The sequence below is a fragment of the Manacus vitellinus genome, unplaced genomic scaffold (assembly GCF_001715985.3).
Source record: "Manacus vitellinus isolate BGI_N305 unplaced genomic scaffold, ASM171598v3 scaffold_2_pilon, whole genome shotgun sequence".
NCBI classification, from domain to species: domain Eukaryota; kingdom Metazoa; phylum Chordata; class Aves; order Passeriformes; family Pipridae; genus Manacus; species Manacus vitellinus.
Window position 1 is genome coordinate 27714262 of NW_021940208.1, and position 20635 is coordinate 27734896.

The 20635-nt window shown below is 49.3% G+C and overlaps 1 protein-coding gene across 1 annotated transcript; it reads left to right on the forward strand.

Moving 5' to 3' along the window:
* The first annotated feature begins 1465 nt into the window (after nt 1-1465).
* Nucleotides 1466-5705, forward strand: PCDH8 (protocadherin 8). The gene is made up of 3 exons (XM_008934608.3): nt 1466-3869; nt 4006-4216; nt 4698-5705. Exons 1-3 carry the CDS (start codon nt 1581-1583, stop codon nt 5069-5071), a joined length of 2874 nt encoding a protein of 957 aa, XP_008932856.3. The 5' UTR covers nt 1466-1580; the 3' UTR covers nt 5072-5705.
* The last annotated feature ends 14930 nt before the right edge of the window (nt 5706-20635 follow it).

The following is a 20635-nucleotide window of genomic DNA, read 5'->3' on the forward strand; positions in this document are numbered from 1 at the left end:
GCAGTTGTCCTTCAGGATCCCTATCGTCCTTCGCTTAGGGTCTCCTCCCTGCGGGCCGAGGCCAGCACAGCCCTCCTCATGGCCGCCAAGGCACTGCGGCGCTGGGAGCCTGTGCCCGGCTCCACACAGGGCCTCGGTGCCTTGCAGGGCAGATGGTTTCGTTCCCCCCGGTTCGTGCCAGGTTTCAGCCTCATGCTGTTATTTTGTTCTTCTGGAACGAGACTGGTGTTGCTTCCCAGAGAGGCCCTATTAGGACAAAAAGAAAATCCTGTGAATAGGCGTAACAGGGCACCAGGAGGGATAGGTCTTAAATGTATTTTAATATGAGCAGGGCATTGTGTGTAATTCAGCGCTCATCATCGTTTAGTCAAAGAGTTATGGCAGTGATTGGGAATGAATAGACGGACATAATGGATACATGTGGCGTTTGCTCATTATATTCAACTTAGTCCAACTCCTCTGTGGAAACTGTTCAACTTTCTCTCCCTTTAGCCTGTCATAGTGAAATAATACAGACATTGGTTCCTCGAATGGGATAGCCTGCCATGCTATTATATTTCTGCAGCTAACGAGGGCTTCATAAGCCTTTGATACAGCCTGATCTTTGAAACCTTTCCAAATCTCCTCAAGCTTATGCTAAATCCTATTTGGAACTTTTTTTTTTTCCTTTTTTTCCTGCTCGCCTGCTAGTGCCCCAGGCTTAAGAAACCCGGGCGGTGACATGCATACTAAAGCATGCGGGGACACCTCCTGAAAGGCGACTTACGGCGCTGATCACAGGCTCTCACGCGAGTGACACGCCACTCCGGGCGCGCAGCTGAATGCGGCCACCGCCACCCCCCGCACCCCGCTAATGCGCGCCCCGCACCGCACCGCTGCCCGCGCGCCCGCAGGGCACGCCGCGACATGCCACGACCGGCACATGCCACGACACGGCATGACGCTGCATGCCCCGGCACCTTCCCGACCTGTGGCAGGACTGACAAACCCCAGTGCGCACTGTACGCCGTGCTCCCCGCGCCAGCGCCGCTGCCGCGCGTACGGAGAGAGCGCAGAGACGGAGACGGGGGGAAGAATGGAAGGAGGAGGGGGGGGGAAGAAGAAATAAATAGAGAGAAAAAGAGGAATAAAACGGGAGGGGGAGGAAAAAAAAAAAAAAAAGGAAAAAAAAGAGAAAGGGAGCCCCAGACCCCGGAGAGTTAAGGAAAACAAAGGCGGCGCGCCCCGCGCCCGCTCCCGCCCGGCCCGGGCACCGCCGGGGGCCGCCCGCGCCGCGCGGCGCCGCCTCCCATTGGCTCCACGCCCTCTCATTTGCATAGCGCCGTCTATGAAAGGCGCGCGGCGGCGCGGGGGCGCAGACAGGGCGGTGTCGGTGTCTCGGTGCTGCGCAGCGCGCGCCCGATACTGCACAGAGCCGTCCGTCCGCGCCGCGCCGTCGGCTGAGCCCTGCGCCGCTGACATGAGCCCCTGCGGCTGCTGGCCGCCGCCTGCCTGCTCGCCCTGTCCCGCTGCAAGACGGTGAGGTACGCACCGACGAGGAGGGCGCGCCGGGCACGGTGATCGGTACGCTGGCCGACGAGATGCCCGTGAAGGCGCCGGGGGAGATGAGCTTTCGCATGATGAGGCAGTTCAGCAACAGTTCGCTGGTGCGGGTGCGGGAGGAGGACGGACAGCTGAGCATCGGTGAAGCAGGGCTGGACCGGGAGCGACTGTGCGGGCAGGCCCCCCAGTGTGTCCTGGCCTTCGACGTGGTGAGCTGCTGGAGGGAGCGCTACCGCCTGGTGCACGTGGAGCTGGAGGTGCGTGACATCAATGACAACTCACCACGCTTCCCCCACGCCCAGATGGCGCTGGAGGTGTCGGAGAGTGCCACACCTGGCACTCGCCTCCCACTGGAGGTGGCTGTAGATGAGGACGTGGGCTCCAACTCCATACAGAGCTTCCAGGTCTCCCTCAACAGCCACTTTGGTGTGGAGGCACAGACGCGGGCAGATGGGGCACGCTGTGCGGACCTGGTGCTGCTCCAGGAGCTGGACCGTGAGCGCCAGCCCTCCTACACCCTGGAGCTGGTGGCCAAGGATGGTGGCAGTCCAGCGCGCTCGGGCACAGCCACCGTGCACGTCCGTGTCCTTGACGCCAATGACAACAGTCCAACCTTTGCCCAGAGCTCAGTCACAGTGGAGCTGCCCGAGGATGCACCACCCGGCTCCCTACTGCTCGATCTGGATGCTGCTGACCCTGATGAGGGCCCCAATGGTGAGGTGGTCTATGCCTTCAGTAGCCAGGTACCCCCCGAGGCGCGGCGGCTCTTCCGCCTCGACCCACGCTCAGGCCGCCTCACACTGGAGGCCACCGTGGACTATGAGCGCACCCGCACCTATGAGCTGGACGTGCGTGCCCAGGACCGTGGTGCAAGCCCTCGCGCTGCCACCTGCACCGTCATCGTGCGTCTCACTGACGTCAATGACAACGCACCGCGCATCAGCATCAGCGCCCTCCGTGGCGCTGCCAGTGCCGCTGGCGTGGCCTACGTCAGCGAGGCGGCAGCCAGCGAGAGCTTTGTGGCCCTCGTCAGCGCCTCAGACCGCGACTCGGGCACCAATGGGCAGGTGCGCTGCAGCCTCCGCGGCCACGACCACTTCGCCCTGCAGCGCGCCTATGAGGACAGCTACATGATCGTCACCACAGCAGCACTGGACCGCGAGCGCATCCCTGAATACAACCTCACTGTGGTGGCCGAGGACCTGGGCTCACCACCCTTCAAGACTGTCCGCCAGTACACAGTGCGGGTGAGCGACGAGAATGACAACGCGCCGCTCTTTGCCAAGCCCCTCTACGAGGTGGCCGTACCAGAGAACAACCCCCCAGGTGCCTACATCACTACAGTGGTGGCTCGTGACCCTGATCTTGGCCACAATGGTAAGGTCACCTACCGGCTCCTGGAAACACAAGTCATGGGGGCCCCCATCTCCACCTACGTCTCGGTGGACCCCGCCACTGGGGCCATCTATGCCCTCAGGACATTCAACTACGAGATCCTTAAACAGTTGGACCTGAGGATCCAGGCCACTGATGGTGGATCCCCACAGCTCTCCAGCAGCACCCTTGTCAAAGTGAGGATGGTGGACCAGAATGACAACCCTCCCGTCATCATCCACCCAGTGCTCACTAATGGGACGGTGGAAATCAGTGTGTCCAGCAAGACCTCCCGTGACTCCCTGGTGGCCCAGATCAAAGCTCGAGATGCAGATGATGGGGCCAATGCCGAGCTCACCTTTGCCTTCCTGGAAGAGTCTGAGCAGGAACTTTTCACCATCAACCCAAGTACTGGGGACATCGTGCTGAGGGGCGACCTCTCTGAAGAGCTGGGGCAGCTGTTCAAGGTCGTCCTCACTGTGACAGACAATGGCAGACCCCCCCTGGCTGCAACTGCCACAGTAAACTTCCTGGTGACCGCCACTGCTCCATCCAGTATCCAGGACTTAGCCAAGCCCAGCTCCTGGGAAGGAAAGGCTTTGCAGTGGGACATCCCTCTGATTGTGATCATCATCCTGGCAGGCAGCTGCACTCTCCTCCTGGTGGCTATAATCACCATTGCCACCACCTGCAACAGACGCAAGAAGGGGAATGACATCAAAAACAATGTTGCCTTGAAGGACCAAATAGACATCTCCCACCTGGAGAAGGGCCATCAGGAGGAGGGCAGCCAGAGGGGGAATGTGTTTGAGGTACGAACCTTTCCCAGCAAAACCTCTTTCACCAGCTCTGACCCTTCTCCTGCTGCTGAAGAGATCTCCACCACTGAGAATGGCAGTGACAGCACTTGCCTCTATGAGGGTCAGAAGAGGCTGAGAGGACAAAGTGGGGAGGTAAGGACCCACTGCAGGGAAGTGGGGCAAAGGGTGGGGGTGTCTTGGAGGTTGTGAATTGCAGAGGTGCAGTTGATGTTGATTTACCCTTCACCACTCCCCCTCTCACATCTCCTTTAATTTCCCTCCCCAACAGCAGGCTTTTGCTGCCACTCCAAGCTACAACAAGGAGCCTGCTCCCCCCGTGGCCATTTGGAAGGGACACTCCTTCAACACTATCTCTGGCCGGGAGGCAGAGAAGTTCAGTGGCAAAGACAGCGGCAAAGGTGACAGTGATTTTAACGACAGCGATTCAGATGTCAGCGGAGATGCCCTGAAGAAAGATCTCATCACACACATGCAGAACGGTAAGGGCTCGGCCCCTGCTCCCCGCTGGACCCTCGGACAGACAGATGGGTGGATGGGAAGGTGGATGGAGGGACCCATCCTTGGGGCACAGTGATCAGGCAGGGCAGCTGGAAGGGGAAACGTGACGTTGCACGGCTCAAACCACCCATCTCTTTGCAGCAGGCTGTTAGATCTTGGTTCCTCTCTGCAGTGAGAGCCCAGCACAAATTAGCAGATGCTGGAAGTGCTGTAGGATTGGGTGTTTTTCTTCCCCAAAAAGCTTCCCTTTAAGTTAGAATTGTGAGGAGTGTCCCTAGCAAAATGACATAACATTCCCAAGCATGGGGTTTTTTTTGTTGTATGGTAGAGCATCACCTCCCCACTGCTACCATCAGTACATTGAATCATCCTGTGACTGATAGCTCTGAGGATTATGAATTATGTGGATTTATTCCTGCAGTAACAACGGGTTTCTCCTCCTCTCTCTCTGTCTCTCTTTAGGTCTGTGGGCATGCACGGCTGAGTGCAAGATCCTGGGCCACTCAGACCGCTGCTGGAGCCCCTCCTGTGGCCGAGCCAATCCTCACCCCTCTCCACATCCTTCGGCACCCCTCTCCACCTTCTGCAAGAGCACGTCCTTGCCCAGGGATCCCCTTCGCAGGGACAACTTTTATCAAGCCCAGCTGCCCAAAACAGTAGGGCTTCAGAGCGTCTACGAGAAGGTGCTGCACAGGGACTTTGACCGGACGATCACTCTCCTCTCCCCTCCACGCCCTGCACGGCTCCCCGACCTTCAGGAGATTGGAGTGCCCCTGTTCCCAGCCCCCTCAACTAGATACCTGGGCCCCCAGACTGACACGACTGAGAAAGCGTAACCCAACATGCTCCCCCTCAAGTACACCCATCCCTGTGCGCACACAACTAGGTCACTCCTAAGAGCCTTTAAGTTATTGACCAGATCCGGTGTTGTATGTGTAAATATGCAAGATGTGCCTTAAAAATGAAGTTGTTTGGGAAAGATTTCCAATCACATCAGTACTGTTTGATATTTGCAAACAAAAAAATTGTTTGTAGTTAATGTAATTTTTATGAAATGTGCAGTATTTAAATTTCTTTTCATGTTTTCTACATTGGGTTTTTGTTTTTGCTTTTGGTTCAGCCATGGCCTGCCATTTTTTGTAGTGTTTTTAACCTGTACATTGTGTAATGTAATGTTTGTACATAATGAAAATTGGTTATATTTTTATAAAATAAATACTTAAAAATGGGAATTCTTGCCAAAGGAACTATCTGAAAGACACAATAGTAATAATTAATAATATTATCCTGAATATGTAGAACCTTGTAAGGGAAATTCCTCTTTCACGGTGTAATAATAACCTGAGCAACCCAGTGTACTGAGAAGTTTGCCTTGCCAAATGTGACTTGTATTTCTTGAGTCTGTGGTCATCTTAAATGTTATTTAATTGCCTTTGGTTCCTGTAATTTGTATCACTGATAAACACTAATAAAGGTCTTGTGATGTGTCAGAGAGATCTGTTCATGGATTTTATGCTTCAGAGCATAGAGGTCTCTACAGGTTAACAGAAGTATTTTGTGCAGGGAAATGCACAATGCAGGAAAGAGCATGAATGATGCTACTGTTAGTCTTGCTGATCCTTCCTTCATCTCTGACAATACCTCACTGGACGTTTAGCTCTAGAGATTTTAATGCTGAGTGGGAGGGAGAGTTGTGTGACAGAGCTGGCCTTTGCTTTTCACTGCCTGGTCTGAGCTCTGCCAGCTTAATCCTTCATTGGTGGGAAGCAGTGTAATTTTAGGGAAGCAAATGAAGCTCCGTTCATCAACAGAAGTGTCCATGCTGTGCGAATATCTCTGCATCAGCAGCCACCCATGGACTTTTCTTTCTGTTCTGCTGAGATGTTGAGTCAGGCTGCACAGGTATGTGCTTATACGTTTATCTCTTGTTAAGGCAGCCTTACCAAAGGATAAGGACAGAGCTTGCCTTTGTGTACATATATTTACACATCAGGAGGAAGGTGCATTAAACAGAAATTAAAAATGTTGATTATGTGGAGATTTTCTAGGATACATATTTTGTTCCTCCCTGAAATGACAGTCCTGAAAACTAAATGATACAGGGCTCTGAAATTCCCTCCTATCGGGGTTTCAAGCTAAAAGCAGACAGTAAATCCTTCTGCTGAAATCAGGTATAGCATTTAGTGAAACAAACTGAAGTACAAGTATTTCTTCCTCTGTTCAAAAAAATACTTATACCAGCATTAACACTTCTATTGGAGTTTTAATATTGGATTGAACTTTTCCAAAAGGGTTAACTGCTTCTTACATGGAATATGTAATTTCACATTTTATACAAATCAATAATCCAAAAATTTGCACATGTCAAAGCTTTTGAGGTCTATTGTGAATTGTTTAATTATATATCTAATTACTATGGTCCATATATATAAAATATGACTGACCAAGAAAATACAAAGCCTTTTTAGACATAAACAAGGCTCTATTAGGCTTTGTGTCTCAAAATATAAGTAGAAAACATTATCTCACCTGTATGTCCCTTACCCAACAGCAAATCCCTTTCTTCCCCAACTTCCAGCTTTCTCAAGCCAATGTAACAAGAGTGGCAGAACCTGACCAAGTTTTTATGTACACAGGGTCTGAGTTTTAACTGGAGCTTCATAAAAGCCGTAGCATGAAGATTTGTGGTGGGCAGAGAGCTTCAGAGGATGTACTTGAAGGGAATTGAAATCAGGCTGATGCGAGACTCAACCAGGAAGCAACATCTGTTATACACCTTTTATGGTCGGGAAAACAGGTGAGCATTTCTGGAGATTCATCTAAAATCTATTAGTAAAAATCATGATACATCTAATGAACTAAGAGGGTGTTCTTAGTTAAATTTAGAGCTGAAGTTGCGGCTGAAAGGTGGTGCAAAGGAAAGCTGGTAGCCTCCCTGCCGGCTAATCATCAGTGATGCAGAGCAGCATGTCTGCATGGGAAGCAATTAGTCTCCATCAAAAAAAATCAGGGCAGTCTGATAAGCTGGTTCTCCCTCACATAGCTCAAAAGCCAGGGTTGCATACACCAACACCTCCACAGCAGGTCCCTAGGCTCTCCTGGAGGAATCCAACTGGAAGTAGTCACATCAGAAGGACAGTTCATCACTTTGTATTGAGGTCCCAAATTCGCGCTGTTGGTGGCAGCAGAGCTTGTGTGCTTCTGGGACTAGACTGATGCTCTCCACTGCCTAACCAGGACTTTGGGCCACCCCAATGCAAGGCAGTCTGGAAATGGTAGAAAAATAAAGTCACCTGTTCCCATTCCCAAAACAGCTTTCAGCAGAAAGCAGTTACAGTCTCACTGGGGGCTTTGATCTGTCTGTTCCAGAGTCCTACATGCTGCCAATAAAATGTGGGATTCAGCCACGCAGTATTTAAATCTGAGCCCATTGCTTTTTTTCTGGTTAGTGGAAAGATACAGACATCTTCTGAGAGCTTCCATCTTGGCTTGGCCAGGCAACGGGGATATTTCAGGTGCATCACTGAAGCTTCTGATATCCTCTTTTCTCATAAGGGCAAAGGGCAGTAGCCCAGACTCCTCTAACTTTTAGATGCCTAAAATTAGGTGAGAGAAATCCCCAAGCTCCATCAGATAAGAGCACACATCATTCAAAGTGCAGCTGAGCAGAGAGGGGAGCCCAAGGCTTAGCTCCTGGGCAAGGCCCCTTGGATCAAACATTTGCTCCATTGATGCTATTTCAATGTGTATGTCCTAGGTTTTTTTCTTTTAGTTTTTGATTAACATAATTGAGATTTTTGCTAACATACTTCAGAAATTAATGCAGCAGGCCTATCAATTAAATTCTATATATTTGCTAAGCATGGTGTGGCATCAGCTGTATATCATGTGAGATGGATAGGACTGTGTGACCACTGAACCTTGTGGTCATGAAGAGCTGCCTTCTCCTGTCTGCCTTTCCCTGGCTCAGGGGGCAGAGGTGAGGAGGGGGTGCAGGGACACAGGATTGGAGACAGCACACCTTCACTGAACCAGCATTAATTCCATGGCCCAAACTGGCTACAGCATCCGGAGGTCACAAAAGCACTAACACTGAGTTGAGCCTGCTCCTGCAGAAGTCTCTGGTAGTCACCTATGATGGAGCCAAGCGCCCTCAACTCCCTTTACAGTCAGTGGGGAGAAACAGGCACTTCTTGGACACGAATCATCTCCTCCTGAATGAGCCAACTCAAATAGTTCTGGTGAGTTGCACTGAGAAGTTCCCCATCCCTTCCTGCATGCAGCCTACAGTGGCAGCAGATGTTCACACTGTGAGCATCCAATGTCTAGTGAAACACGTCTCACCCCATGTGCTTCCAAAAACTGCCAGGTAGTTTGCTGTTAGCAATGTGAGCACACTGACAGCATGACAAAACAAGGGAGCTGTAACCAAAGTAGGTTAGATGAAGATACCTAGTAGCATCAGTAGAATCAAGCCAGGATGGTGGAGACCAGCAGACAGAATCAGCTGCCAGTGTCCAATTTCTTTGGGAACGTGGAGTGATGTCCAGTCATTGTGTCCAGTTCTGGGCTCCTCAGTACAAGGCAAGGAGCTACTGGAGAGGGTCCAGCAAAAGGCCACAAAGATGATTAAGGAACTGGAGCATGTCTCTTATGAGGAGGGACTGTGGGAGTTGGGCTTGTTTAGTCTAGAGAAGACTGAGAGGGGATCTCATTAATATAAATATCTCTAAGGCAGGTGCCAGACTCTTTTCAGTGGTGCCCAGTGAGAGGACAAACAGCAATGGCCATAAACTAAAACACAAGAAGTTCCACCTCGACATGAGGAAGAACTTCATTACGCTGAGAGCACCAGAGCGCTGGAACAGGCTGTCCAGGGAGATCATGGTCTCCCTCTCTGGAGACATTCAAAACGCACCAGGATCCACTCCTGTGTAATCTGCTCTAGGTGACCCTGCCTTGGCAGGGGGGTTGGAATAGGTGATCTGCAGAGGTCCCTTCCAGCCCTAACAATTCTGTGGTTTTGTGACTCTGTGATGGGAGGAGACTAAAACAACAGAAACATACTAGTGGGTAATCTTTTCCAAGTGTACCTGCACAGCCATTGAGAGTAGTTGCAATATGTCTCCTGAGTGCCACAGAAATATTTTGGGACTGCAGGCTTGCATCTGCCACCTTGGAGACCTTGGGCAGACCTCCAAATCTGTTTTAACTCTCAATAAATTAAATTAATTTTCCCAAAGTCAAGTCTGTTTCACCTGTGACAGTAATTGGTAAGTGATCTCTCGGTATCTACCTTGACCCATCAGCTTTTTACATCTGATTTTCTACCCCTGTTCTGTTGAAGACAGGGAGTGAGTGAGAAGTTGGGAGACAGTCTGACTGCTGATCAAGGTCAACCCACTACACACACCAAGGAGACAAGATCCTAGAGTTGCCTTCTGTGGTGCTTCAGCCAAAAAATTTGTCAAATTGCCATTGACCTGCTCTTCTCTCCTATGCCTCTTGGATGCCTTCAAGGATGCTTTGTGTTTACAAATGTGTGATGGAGTCGAACACCGTGAGGTGCCTGATTTTGGCTTCTGCAGTGCATGCTCTAGATCCAGAATTCCTCCTCCAGGGTGGCAGCACTCACAGTCATAAGTGGATATGGCTGTGACCTCTGGGGTGAGGGCTTAATCCTGTGATCTCAGCATATCCCAGAGATGCTCAGAAAATGCTGCCTGGATGAGACCCTGAAGGCAGAGAGACTCCAGGGTGGGATTTAGCTGAAGATTCAGACAGATGAGACTTTTGTATCCAATGCGTAAGGGTCTACATGAACAGCAGGCGTCCGGGTTCCTGTGCCAGACAAGGAGGGCTGGTCAGGGAGATCTAGAGGGGCTATCTGACTCATCTCACAGTAGGCGCCTGCATTTGCTTAGCAAAATTGCTCTCTAGTCTCCCATAACTGCATTGACTTCCTCACCATTGTATATGACAGCAGACTAAGCAATTGCCTTACACATAGGCACACACATTGTGGTGTGTGAATAGAAATTCAGGTGGGTGTGGTGTCACCAAAGGGGACGGTCCACCTTCTCTCCATCTCCAGCTTAATTTTCCCGACTCCTTTGACACCAGCGCCCAGGAGAGTCATCTGCCCATGGACAGATGTACAAAAGTACCAAAATCAAGTAGATTTCTGCACATTTAGGTGATTCAGATGTCAAGCAAGTGTTAGATGCTGTCAGGGAAGGGACAGAGAGGGAGGAGGGCCCCAGGGCCTGGGAAGAAGGCAGAACTGTATTTTTGGGCAGCAGCTAACAAGTAGATCAGCCTATTTGTAATGTAAAACGTCTAGAGATTTCTAATTGATTTCAAGGTTGGTCAAGAAGAAACATAGTGCCTTTTGGATAATTTGAATGCTTGGCATCACTAGTGATAATGCCCACTGACTCTTCAAACATCACCTAAGCCCAGATTTAGGCTGAAGAATGTGTACTAGTTAGTAACTGAAGAGAAGTTAAGTGTTACTTCCCATCATATACACTAAGGTCTTCAAGTCTTCTTTATTTAAGCAGATACTTCAGAGAAGCTCCCTGGAGTTGGGTTTCCCACTCCTTAAGCAGTGATACAGAACCCTCCTGATAGACACACAAAGCTGGTTTCGTGCTCATGCCCATGATGCCCGTGGCAGTAGTATCCCCATCACTCTCCAGGGTGCAAAAGAAGGTGGAAAAGGAAGCAGGCGGCCACCAAGTTGAGAAAAGTGGTGGCTTAGCCTGCATGTGAGAAGCCAGTAGGTTCATTCAGTTTATAATTATTAATCATTTTTGAGAGGGCATTAGAATCCTCGGGGTCACAGGCATGAGCACTCATGGTAGCCTGCAGCAGGCAAACCCCACTTGCCTGTCAGCTCCTGCTGCAGTGGACAGCCAGCTGCTGTGCCCTGCAGGTAGTTTTGAGTAAGGAGGACCTACCAACCCCACATGTGAGGTAGGGAAGCAATGCTGTGTGGTGCTATAGTCAAATGCTGTTTAGGAATACAGACGTATTTGTGGCAACTCCGTCTTTCAGATTTGAAGGCAGGTTTCTGTTCCAAGTTGTGCACCATTGCCTTAACCAATGCAGGATGAATGTGCTAGAGGCCAGAGGTGGAGGCTGCCTCCTACCCATTCTCCCCTCCCAGGTGACTACGTCAGATCCCAACACAACATCTTCCTTCCAGCTACCTCCAGCCATGAAACAATTGATTAACAGTTTACAGGTGCTTCTTAAATCAAGGTATTGGGTCTCAGCAGTAAGGTCACGCTTGGCCTCTGAGTTACCCAAATGCCATGGGATTTGGGCATTTCTGTCCTGGCAGGAGCACATGTGGCTGCAAGAGGTCCCAGTTCCCACCATGGTAAAGCCACTTCTGAGCTTTATGCTGGATTTAAAGTGGACACATAGTGCTACCACCACAGACAGATGGGCACCAACGCCTCTGCAGCAACCCAGGGTCTTGGGGTGGATGGCCCATGCTGGGTGCAAGGAATTACATTGGTCCCTGCAGGTGTCTGCAAGGCAGCCCCTGCCCACCTTTGCAGTCCAGGTCCCAGGATCCTTCACTCACCCAACTCCTGGCTTAGGCTTCTGCCAGGGTGATGAGTCCTGGCCCTGCCTGGGTTGGCTGTTCTGTGGTTGATCACTGTAACCCCAGTTATGTTCTCCATCCACTTAGGATGGGGTAACTTGCTGAAGAAGAACCAGACCGCAGGGCCCCGCCGACAAGTTCTCCCTTTTTCCCACAGGCTCATGCTCTGTGCAGAAATACTGCTTATGGGTAAAGCAAAATGGCTTAGGGATAACTTGAATTTGCTCCTGCAAAGAAGAGGGGTTTGCAGGAGGTCAGCAGAGGTCATGATGGTAGCACAGTGAGAGCAGGTAGTTTGGGAAGACAGGAGAGAGGGACCCACATGATGTGGGATAAGTCATCGAGAGGCTGCAAACACACAATGGTCTGAGAGAATGATCCCCAGTAAAATAAGCAATTTAATTATGTACAGAGGATCCTCAGCTTAATTCATCCTCTTTTTCCATGCAAAACATGTCCACTGGATTTGGAAGAAATTCAAGAATCTTGACCTTCCAAAAGTCCTACAGCAGACACTAAGAGCAAGTTCGGTGGACAACTAGCTAGAAAAGAGCATGAAGAGGCACCTCTGCAAATCAAGATCTTAAAATTGCTTTTTCCTACTAATATACAACCACCTGAATCCCTGCATGTGGGACAACAGTAAAAAGTGCCTTTGGCATGTGGCCCCTAAGTGGGGGCATCCCATCCCCCACTCTTTGCTGCGGCTCCTAGATAATAATTCACCAATGTCTCCTCTCTCTCCAGAGTTTAATTTCACTTCTGTACCAAAGGCGTTCCTCCTCCCTCCCTTGGGGGCTAGATCACTTCAGAAACGGGATTCAGCCAGAGCTGGCAGCCTGCTGTGACCTTTGGCTGTTGGAGTAATGTACAATGACAAGAGGCCTGAGACACCTCTGAACACACAGTTTGGCAGGATGCTAATTAAAAGAGAGTAACACTACCTCTACCCTTTGAAGGCCCATAGCTCAGAACATTTTATGAACAACTAGGAGGTAAAGGAGAATGTTCAAGGCTACACAACACACCTGTGAGAGAACTGGGAGTAAATCCAAGTGCTTTTTGTTTACATATCAGTGTACAACCTGGCACATACAGTGAGTCCAGGACAAGACCAGATGGATGCACCAGAGACCAGTGGCATGAGAAGGTAGAAAAAATTTCTTCCAGTCACTTCACTTGAAAGAGGCTCTTGCCTCCATCCTCTCTCACCCACACCAGCAGTAAGCCATCACTGTCCAAATCGCCTTTGTAAAGGTCCCCATGATCCCTTGGTGCCATGTCAGATGATAACAAAGAGGTTCAGTCTGTCGCTTCCAAATTCATGGCTCCATTGGGCCCCAGGATGGTCGGGGTGCTCCTTTGTTTTACCACCCTGGCATGACCTGGGTTTTCTTAGCAGTTTTTTATTTTTATTTATTTAACAGAGTAAATTGATTATCCATGTAACAACTTTAATCAATTATCTGTGGCAAAGAACTTCTCTGCAACTTAATTAGCAAAGTTCTTCCCTGACCTAGCAATATCTGATTGCATCATATAAGAGCTTAACTTTGAAATGGCAACACATTTCATTAAAAATAACTAATAGCTGCAGGGTTTAAAGATGTAAATGTTAATTTTCTTAATGAGAAAAAAAAGGGCATGCAGACTCTACCTGTCTATATTCATTATACTGTGTCCACATGGGATGACTCACATTTGCAAAACTCAGGTTTAATTAACATGCTTATTTTTACAATGATATTTCTCATTATAATAAATTAAATGTTTAAACAGCCAGTGCAAACATTTTGATCCAAGACAAAAATGCTTGCACAGTGCTAGTTTAAGCATTTAATTTATTATAATCCTTTCCATAACAAATGCCTTAGAAGTTGATTTCTTCGCTGTGAAAGGCTATTAGTATTATTTCCTCTGGTAACGTTTAATCCAAGACAATCAGAAGTGTAAGGCGTGAACAGAACTGGGCTGCAAGCGATGATGATGGATGAGATAGCGGAGGAACCTGCTCTGGCCGCAGTAGCACCGGAGCCTGCAGCGAGTGCCAGCCCTGCGCGGAGCTGTGCCCGGGCACCCGCGCTGCCACCAGCGGCTCGCACATGAACCCATCCAGGCGCACTCGCCGTCCCGAGCCCGTCTGGTACCCGAGAGCCTTTACCCCATCCCCGCTCCCACCCCACTCACCGCCCCGCCGCGTGCCCGGGGCGAGCGGTCTCTCTGAGCAGAACCTTCCAGTCAGGGTTTGCTTTCTTTTAATGCAACCCTCCTACATGTCCCGGCGGGGAAGGGGATGGATGTGGTGCCTGAGCCGGAGACAAATCCCGGGAGGCTCCGCGTTCCCGGGGCGCTGCCGGCGGCTCCAGCAGTGCCGCCGCACGGGGGCGGTGCGGGCATGGCCCGGCCCCGCCGAAGGGAGGGAAACTGCGGGAACAGCGGGGTCGGCAGACTCCGGCATCCTCCACCGGGAAAGCCCAGAGGGAGAGGGTTGCGCTAAAATCGTGGTGTCTGGTTGGACTGAGGGATTCTCTGGTTGACGGAGCTTTTATTGTCGTTGGTTTTCCAGCCCGGCTCGGGCCAGGAGGCTCGGCCGCGAAATCGGCAGCTGCGTTACACCTCACTGGAACGGGGTTCAGCTGCTGATAGAGGGCTGCAGCACGTCTGCCCTGAGGACAGGCTGAGAGAGCTGGGGTTCTCTAGCCTGGGGAGGAGAAGCAGGGGGAGACCTTATAGCACCTTCCAATACCTAAAGGCACTACAGTGGAGAGATGGAGAGGGGCTTTTGACAAGGATGTGTAGTGTCAAGACAAGGGGAAACGGCTTTACACTGAAAGAGGATGGGTTCAGATTATATATTAAGAAGAAATGAGGGTGCTGAGGGGCTGGAACAGATTGCTCAGAGAGGTGGTAGATGCCCCATTCCTGGAAGTGTTCAAGCCACGTCAAATGGAAGCCTGAGCAACTTGGTCTAGTGCAAAGTGATCCTGCCCATGGCAGGGGGTTTGGAACTAGATGATCTTTAAAGGTCCCTTTAAAGGACAGAAGCCATTCTTTTACTCTATAATTTCTAAAAAGCTTCTGGCCTTGTTCCTTAATGGCCAGGGTCCTGGGAGCAATCTGGGACAGGGAAGGTGCCCTTCTCCCCTTGGTATAAATTCACCAAAGGCAGCATTATTCCCCAAACAGATGCCAGCTGAGTGGGCTCCATCAACTCCCACCCAGGACCGGGACTGGGACGTGAGGCTCTGTGAGAGGTCGGAAGAGCAGGCCCTGGCAGGGCAGAACAGGGGTTCTCCAGGGGCATGTGAGGGAGCAGGAGGGATTGCTCAGCCTAGCTGGGAACAGGGAGCCAGCCTCCATCTGACTTTCCTAGCATTTGTGCCCCAGGGAGACATCTCCTTCACCTGCTCAGGGGAAATTTCCATCTCTGAGCTGGAGCAGTGTCTGCAGAAAGAAATGGGCCAGGAGGCAAATTCCTCTTGAACTAATCGGAGAAGAAAAGTCTTGCAAGAAGTAAAGCCCAGGCAGAGTCGTGCAATGAGGTGAGAAAAGCCCATGTGCTCATACCCCCCAAGCAGATAGAGAATCACAAGACAATGAACCACTTGGGCTGGGATAGGCACATAATGACCCATTGTGGGTCTCCAGCATAAAGCCACTGGCATCCTCTGTCACCATCCCACCCTTGCACCTAGGAACGCTCCCACCCCAGCTCAGAACCCATGTCAAATAACCGTAGCAGTACAGGGTATTTCAGTGATGCTAAAAAGTTAGTCTGCAAGTCGCTCCAGTTTAGTTCATAGTTCAAAAGTATAGAATTTGAATCGCAAATAAAGCTCATTAGAGGATCTGATTACTCTGTGAAGAGCTTTAGCAAAATACAAGTTGTCAATCAGTTTAGCCAGTCGACAAGCTAGAAACCAGATGATGGTCCAGGCTGAGCCAAATCAGCAAAGGGAAAGAAAAATCTCTCCTGGATTTATCTTGGACGAATGACTAATGACAAATGACCAGTGATTTTTTAAAGAAATAGGCATTAAAATATTCATGGACAAATCATCAAATCTCCCCAGATCACTGAATTAAATTTAGGGGTTGCTCATGGCCTGAAAAACGTCCTGCCAGAAGGTGCCCATTTATTTTTCATTGCTTGCTGCTTGACAAATCGCTGTGCTCACAAAAACTCAACAGATTAATAAACTGATCCCACTGCTTAACTAATTGAGAAAAGCAAAAAAGTGATTTGAGTAGTAGTGTGATGGTCATTACAAAAATATCCACTGACTTTGGAAAATTGAGGGCACAATATTTTTACCTCAGAGGGCAGATTTATGTAGGCCACAAAGTGCCTTGGGTATTTCTTAGAGTCCCCGAGTTTATTCATGTATTATTTCCTCGGAAATTCAGTATATTTTTCCAGCAGGCAAGAAACTGGGACTTCTGCGTACAAGTTTCATCTGCTCAAAATGTGAAAAAATATAGATCCCCTTAGCACATTCTGCTACAGTAGAAGCGAAGTGTAAAAGAAAAATTCCAAATATGTAGATTTAAAAATAAAAACACAGAACTCTCTCCTCCCTAAAAGGGATTTGAAGGGGGGAAAAAATCCCTCAGCTACAGATAGGTCTAGACTTTAATTGTCGAGCTGCCTGAGAAGAATTGTTGGCCTGGGGTCATTTTAATCAGGTTGCATGTCAGCTTGCAAAATCTCCAAATTAGCTTACAGCTTGGGGAGAGAAAGATGTTTTTCTTTCCTGAAGAATGCAAACAGATTGTTGTGACATGTTCTCAGTCATCATGACAGATCAGATCCCTGCTTTGTGCTGAGAGCCGAGAAAGAAGTCAGCCGCTTCTCTGGCTCCTTCAGAGATTTGGGCATCTCCCAGTTTGTCAGAGCTGGGCACGGAGTTTATAGAAATCCTTATGAAAGTGAAGTTTATATGCAAAGTCGCTGATAAAAGAGATTGACCTTAATTGGGAAGCAAGTATCTTTCACATTATTTAACAACCTCCAGGCCTTCCTAGCAGTCTGATGAAAGGGAAGTTGTGAAAAGAAACAATCTGTATTTATGCAGCAGGAACTATCATATCCTGAGCCATGCAGAAAATGACAAGGAACCGACTCATCCTTTTAAAAAAAGGATTAATTTGCCGTTTTCTTCCCGAGTTTGTAAAAAGCAAGGATGTGGGTGGATTTCAAACACCAGGCTGAGTACTTTAGTTGGATTTATGGCAAGCTCTGAGCCTGTGTGAGACTGTGCATTGCTGTGGAGAAGCAATGACCTGGGGTGATGATCCTCCCAAGGTGCTCACAGCCTGTGTGTCAAAGGTCTGCATCTGAACTAATAACCAGCAGTGTCTCATTCATAGGAGGAAGGAAAGAAATAGTGTTTCTAAATGGTGATTCCTCCAATTTCTAGCTTCTCCCTCTTTCTCTTAACTAGTTCATGCACCTTATTTAGGGAAAATTAATCTGTCCCTGGTAGTGGCCAAGGGCTCAGTATTGCCTGCAGCTGGGAAAGGACACAGACAGAAGGAGGAGCCCCACCTTGAGACCCTGTCATATTGCAAACAGGTAGAGGCACCCATGCATTTGCCATGAAGGTGCCGTTCTGAGTGGTTGAAATAGAATCATAGAATCATTTATGTTGGAAAAGATCTTTAAGATCATCAATTCCAACCTTTAAGCCAGCACTGCCAAGTCCACTGCCACGTCCCTAAGTGCCACATATACATGTCTTTTAATTACCTGCAGGCTGCCCGCTTCCTTGGGCAGCCTTTTTCAGTGCTTGACAACCTTCTCCATGAAAACATTTTTTCTAATATCCGATCTGAATCTCCCCTGGCACAACTTGGAGCCATTTCCTCTTGTCCTAGTTATTTGGGAAAGGAGATCATCACCCACCTCACTGCAACCTCCTTTCAGGTGGTTGAGGAGAGCAATAATGTTTCCCCTGAGCCCCCTTTCCTGCAAACTAAACAATCCCAGCTCCCTCATTAGAACTGTGCTCCAGACATTTCCCCAAATTCATGGCCCTTCTCTGGAAACGCTTCAGCACCTCAACATCTTTCTTGTAGCAAGGTGTCCAAAGCTGAACATAGGATTCAAGGTTGACAGCATAAAAATCTTCGTCTTCCCTGTTGTAAGAGTTTGAGGACTTATTTTTTTGTTTTCTGGCTCCCTGCCATCAACCCTGTTGGGACCCAGGGCAAGGCAGCAGTGCCACACAACCCAGATGTCAGCAAACTGTTAATCCCAAGGGACAGACCCCTGGGGTGAGAATCCCGCTGCAACTTCTCCAATTAGACAGCTTACCTCCTGCTTTGCCTCTGCTTTAGCCATTTCGGACTGAACGTATTTTATTGTTCAGACTCCTAGTTAAGCGGCTGGGAAGCTCTGGATGGAAGCATGCAGAGATTACGGGTTGAATAATAGAGTCAGGCACATTGGCTTTACATCGTTTTGCTAATAAAGCTGCAAAATAAAGCTGTTGACTCTTCTTTTATCATCATCAGCCCCATGAGGCTCTTCCATGTCTTGCCTGGTGATTAGAGCAGAGGACTGGGAACACAGGTCTGGAGTTCAGGCCTTAATGAGCCGCCAATTCGTCATGTTTCACTCGGGGCTCTTGACCTATTTGCACCTCGGCCAACTCAGCTGTAACACTGGTTGAAGGGTGGACCTCCTGGAAACCAGCTACCGTGCCCCAGTTGAGCCTTGAGTCCAGGTTTCATGGGTAAACACAGAACAAAAATCAACAACAATTTGAATCTGTGGTGACCCAGCTCAAATGCCACTGGGACATCAGGCCTTGCCAGTGTAAACAACGTCAGTCTCTGGGGTGCCCTATTATAATGTCAGAGCAAATCAAAGAGCTGTCCCTGCTATTTGTGCTGCAGTAAAAAAAATAGTGCTGCAGACTCTAGCACAGACAAGGCAACACGGTACCACCTCCGGTATCCGTGTACATCAGTACCTGCAGCTCTGAGCAGTGCTGGGAAAACCCTGGGTGGCATGTGCAATCCCAGCCAGGGGAAGCAAGGTCCCCCTTATTCTCTAAATCTCCGAGCTGCAAGACAGTCAATATCTCTACCCCTATCCAGGAAGGCTCCTCATGGAGAAATTGGCATGCCAAGGACAGGAAAGCCCTAGTGCTCTCTCACACCAAGTCCAAAATATTTCCAAACTGTCCCACAGCCAGGATGGCACCTCTGTTAGCATTCACTGCCCAGTGCAACAGAGGGAGATGAAAGGAGGAGTTCACGTTTGGTACAGCTTCTTTGCTGTGTAATACCTTCTAGGTACGAGAGGGATGCTGAAAAGAAGTCCTGCCTCAGCCACCTGAACCTGCCCAATACACAGACATGTCTACTCACAAGAAACGCAGTGATTTCTCTCAAAGTTGAGAACAATCAGGAGCTTTTCCTCTGTTAAATGGGAGGTCACTGGTCAGACTTTTAGGTGGCACAGAGGAGCCAGAGCTGTCAAGCTGGCACTTCATAGCAGGGGGGCAGTGAAGAAGGGAGAGGCACCATCCATTGGGATTTCAGCAGTGTGGAGTCAGCTTTGCACACACAGTTTGTCACAGCAGGCTTAATAAAATTGAACAAGAAACTGTTTTCAAACAGAGCAAGAGCACCTGGGATCCATTCAATCCAGTCCTGTGGCAGGGCCGTTCGCTCCCACACCTTTTCTGCACCTCCTCATGCACCTGCACTATCCAGCCATGTGGAGATGAGACTCCTGAACCAGAGAGATCTTCCATGTGCATCAACAAGAATCTCAGATCTACTTTTCTGTCTATCTTAACATTATTCCACCTTGCACCACAAAGACATGCCCAGCCAAGCACAGGCTTGGAAAGGGCTGAGGTTGAGAACTGCCTTTTAAATCCTTCTCCGTACCAGCTACCTACCACTGATAACCTTAGCTGCCCTACAAAGTGCTGACTTGTAGGTGTGGAGAAGAGGCTGGAATGAAGCATTTTATGGAGTTGGGAAGGTGGGTATTTACACAGTGTTTCCACTGTACAATGTGATGGGATGGGTGCGGGTGGCTAGGTGTGAGCGCAGGTATTCCGCGTACAATGGAGATCTCTGTTCTGCCATAAGGATCCTTTTGCTGAGGATTTTCCATCCCTTGAGGAAAGTATGCTAACAGGTTTTAAATAATTAAACAAAACACACTGCAGGCAAACCCAAGTTGATCTTTAAAATGCATTATCCTCAGAAGGCATGAGAAATGCTCAGTGCTCTGCATGTTCCTCAGACCTCTTCACACATTAACTAATTCATCACACAAGGGACCACCCAGCTGCATCTCGACCACAGAGCAAATGCTATACCAGTCATCTCTGCCTTTAAAGCTGTATTGCCACAGCTGGAGGCCAGGTTTCTTCAGAGCCAACAAGCTCAGACGGTGAGGGAATAAAGCTCTTTTCATGAGGCCAAGCTTGCACAGAGAATATTTCTCCCACAGAGTCACTTGCTGGTCCCAGATGGGAAAGTCAGGCTTCCCTTATGGCCACGAGACGCTCTGGAGCAGCTGCAGCCACCTCCTTGCAGGAAGGGGGAGCTATGTGTGGTAAGGACCACAGGTTTGGTTTTCCATGGGTGGAGGCCAGGAAATCAGCTATGCTGAGAATCTGCTCTGGGCCACCAAGGCCATGTGTGGTGGAGACCTTCGAAGACAGGAAATCAAGGCAGCTGTGAGGCAGTTCTGTCCACCTAGTGTAATGCTACAGAACAATTATCTAGCTCTCTGCAAGCTAACTCTTCTTAT

Coding starts and splice junctions, on each gene's coding strand:
- PCDH8 (XM_008934608.3), top strand. CDS start 1,581: ATGCCCGTGAAGGCGCCGGGGGAGATGAGCTTTCGCATGATGAGGCAG. Junction 3,870..4,005: donor TGAGAGGACAAAGTGGGGAG/GTAAGGACCCAC, acceptor CCTCCCCAACAG/CAGGCTTTTGCTGCCACTCC. Junction 4,217..4,697: donor CATCACACACATGCAGAACG/GTAAGGGCTCGG, acceptor GTCTCTCTTTAG/GTCTGTGGGCATGCACGGCT.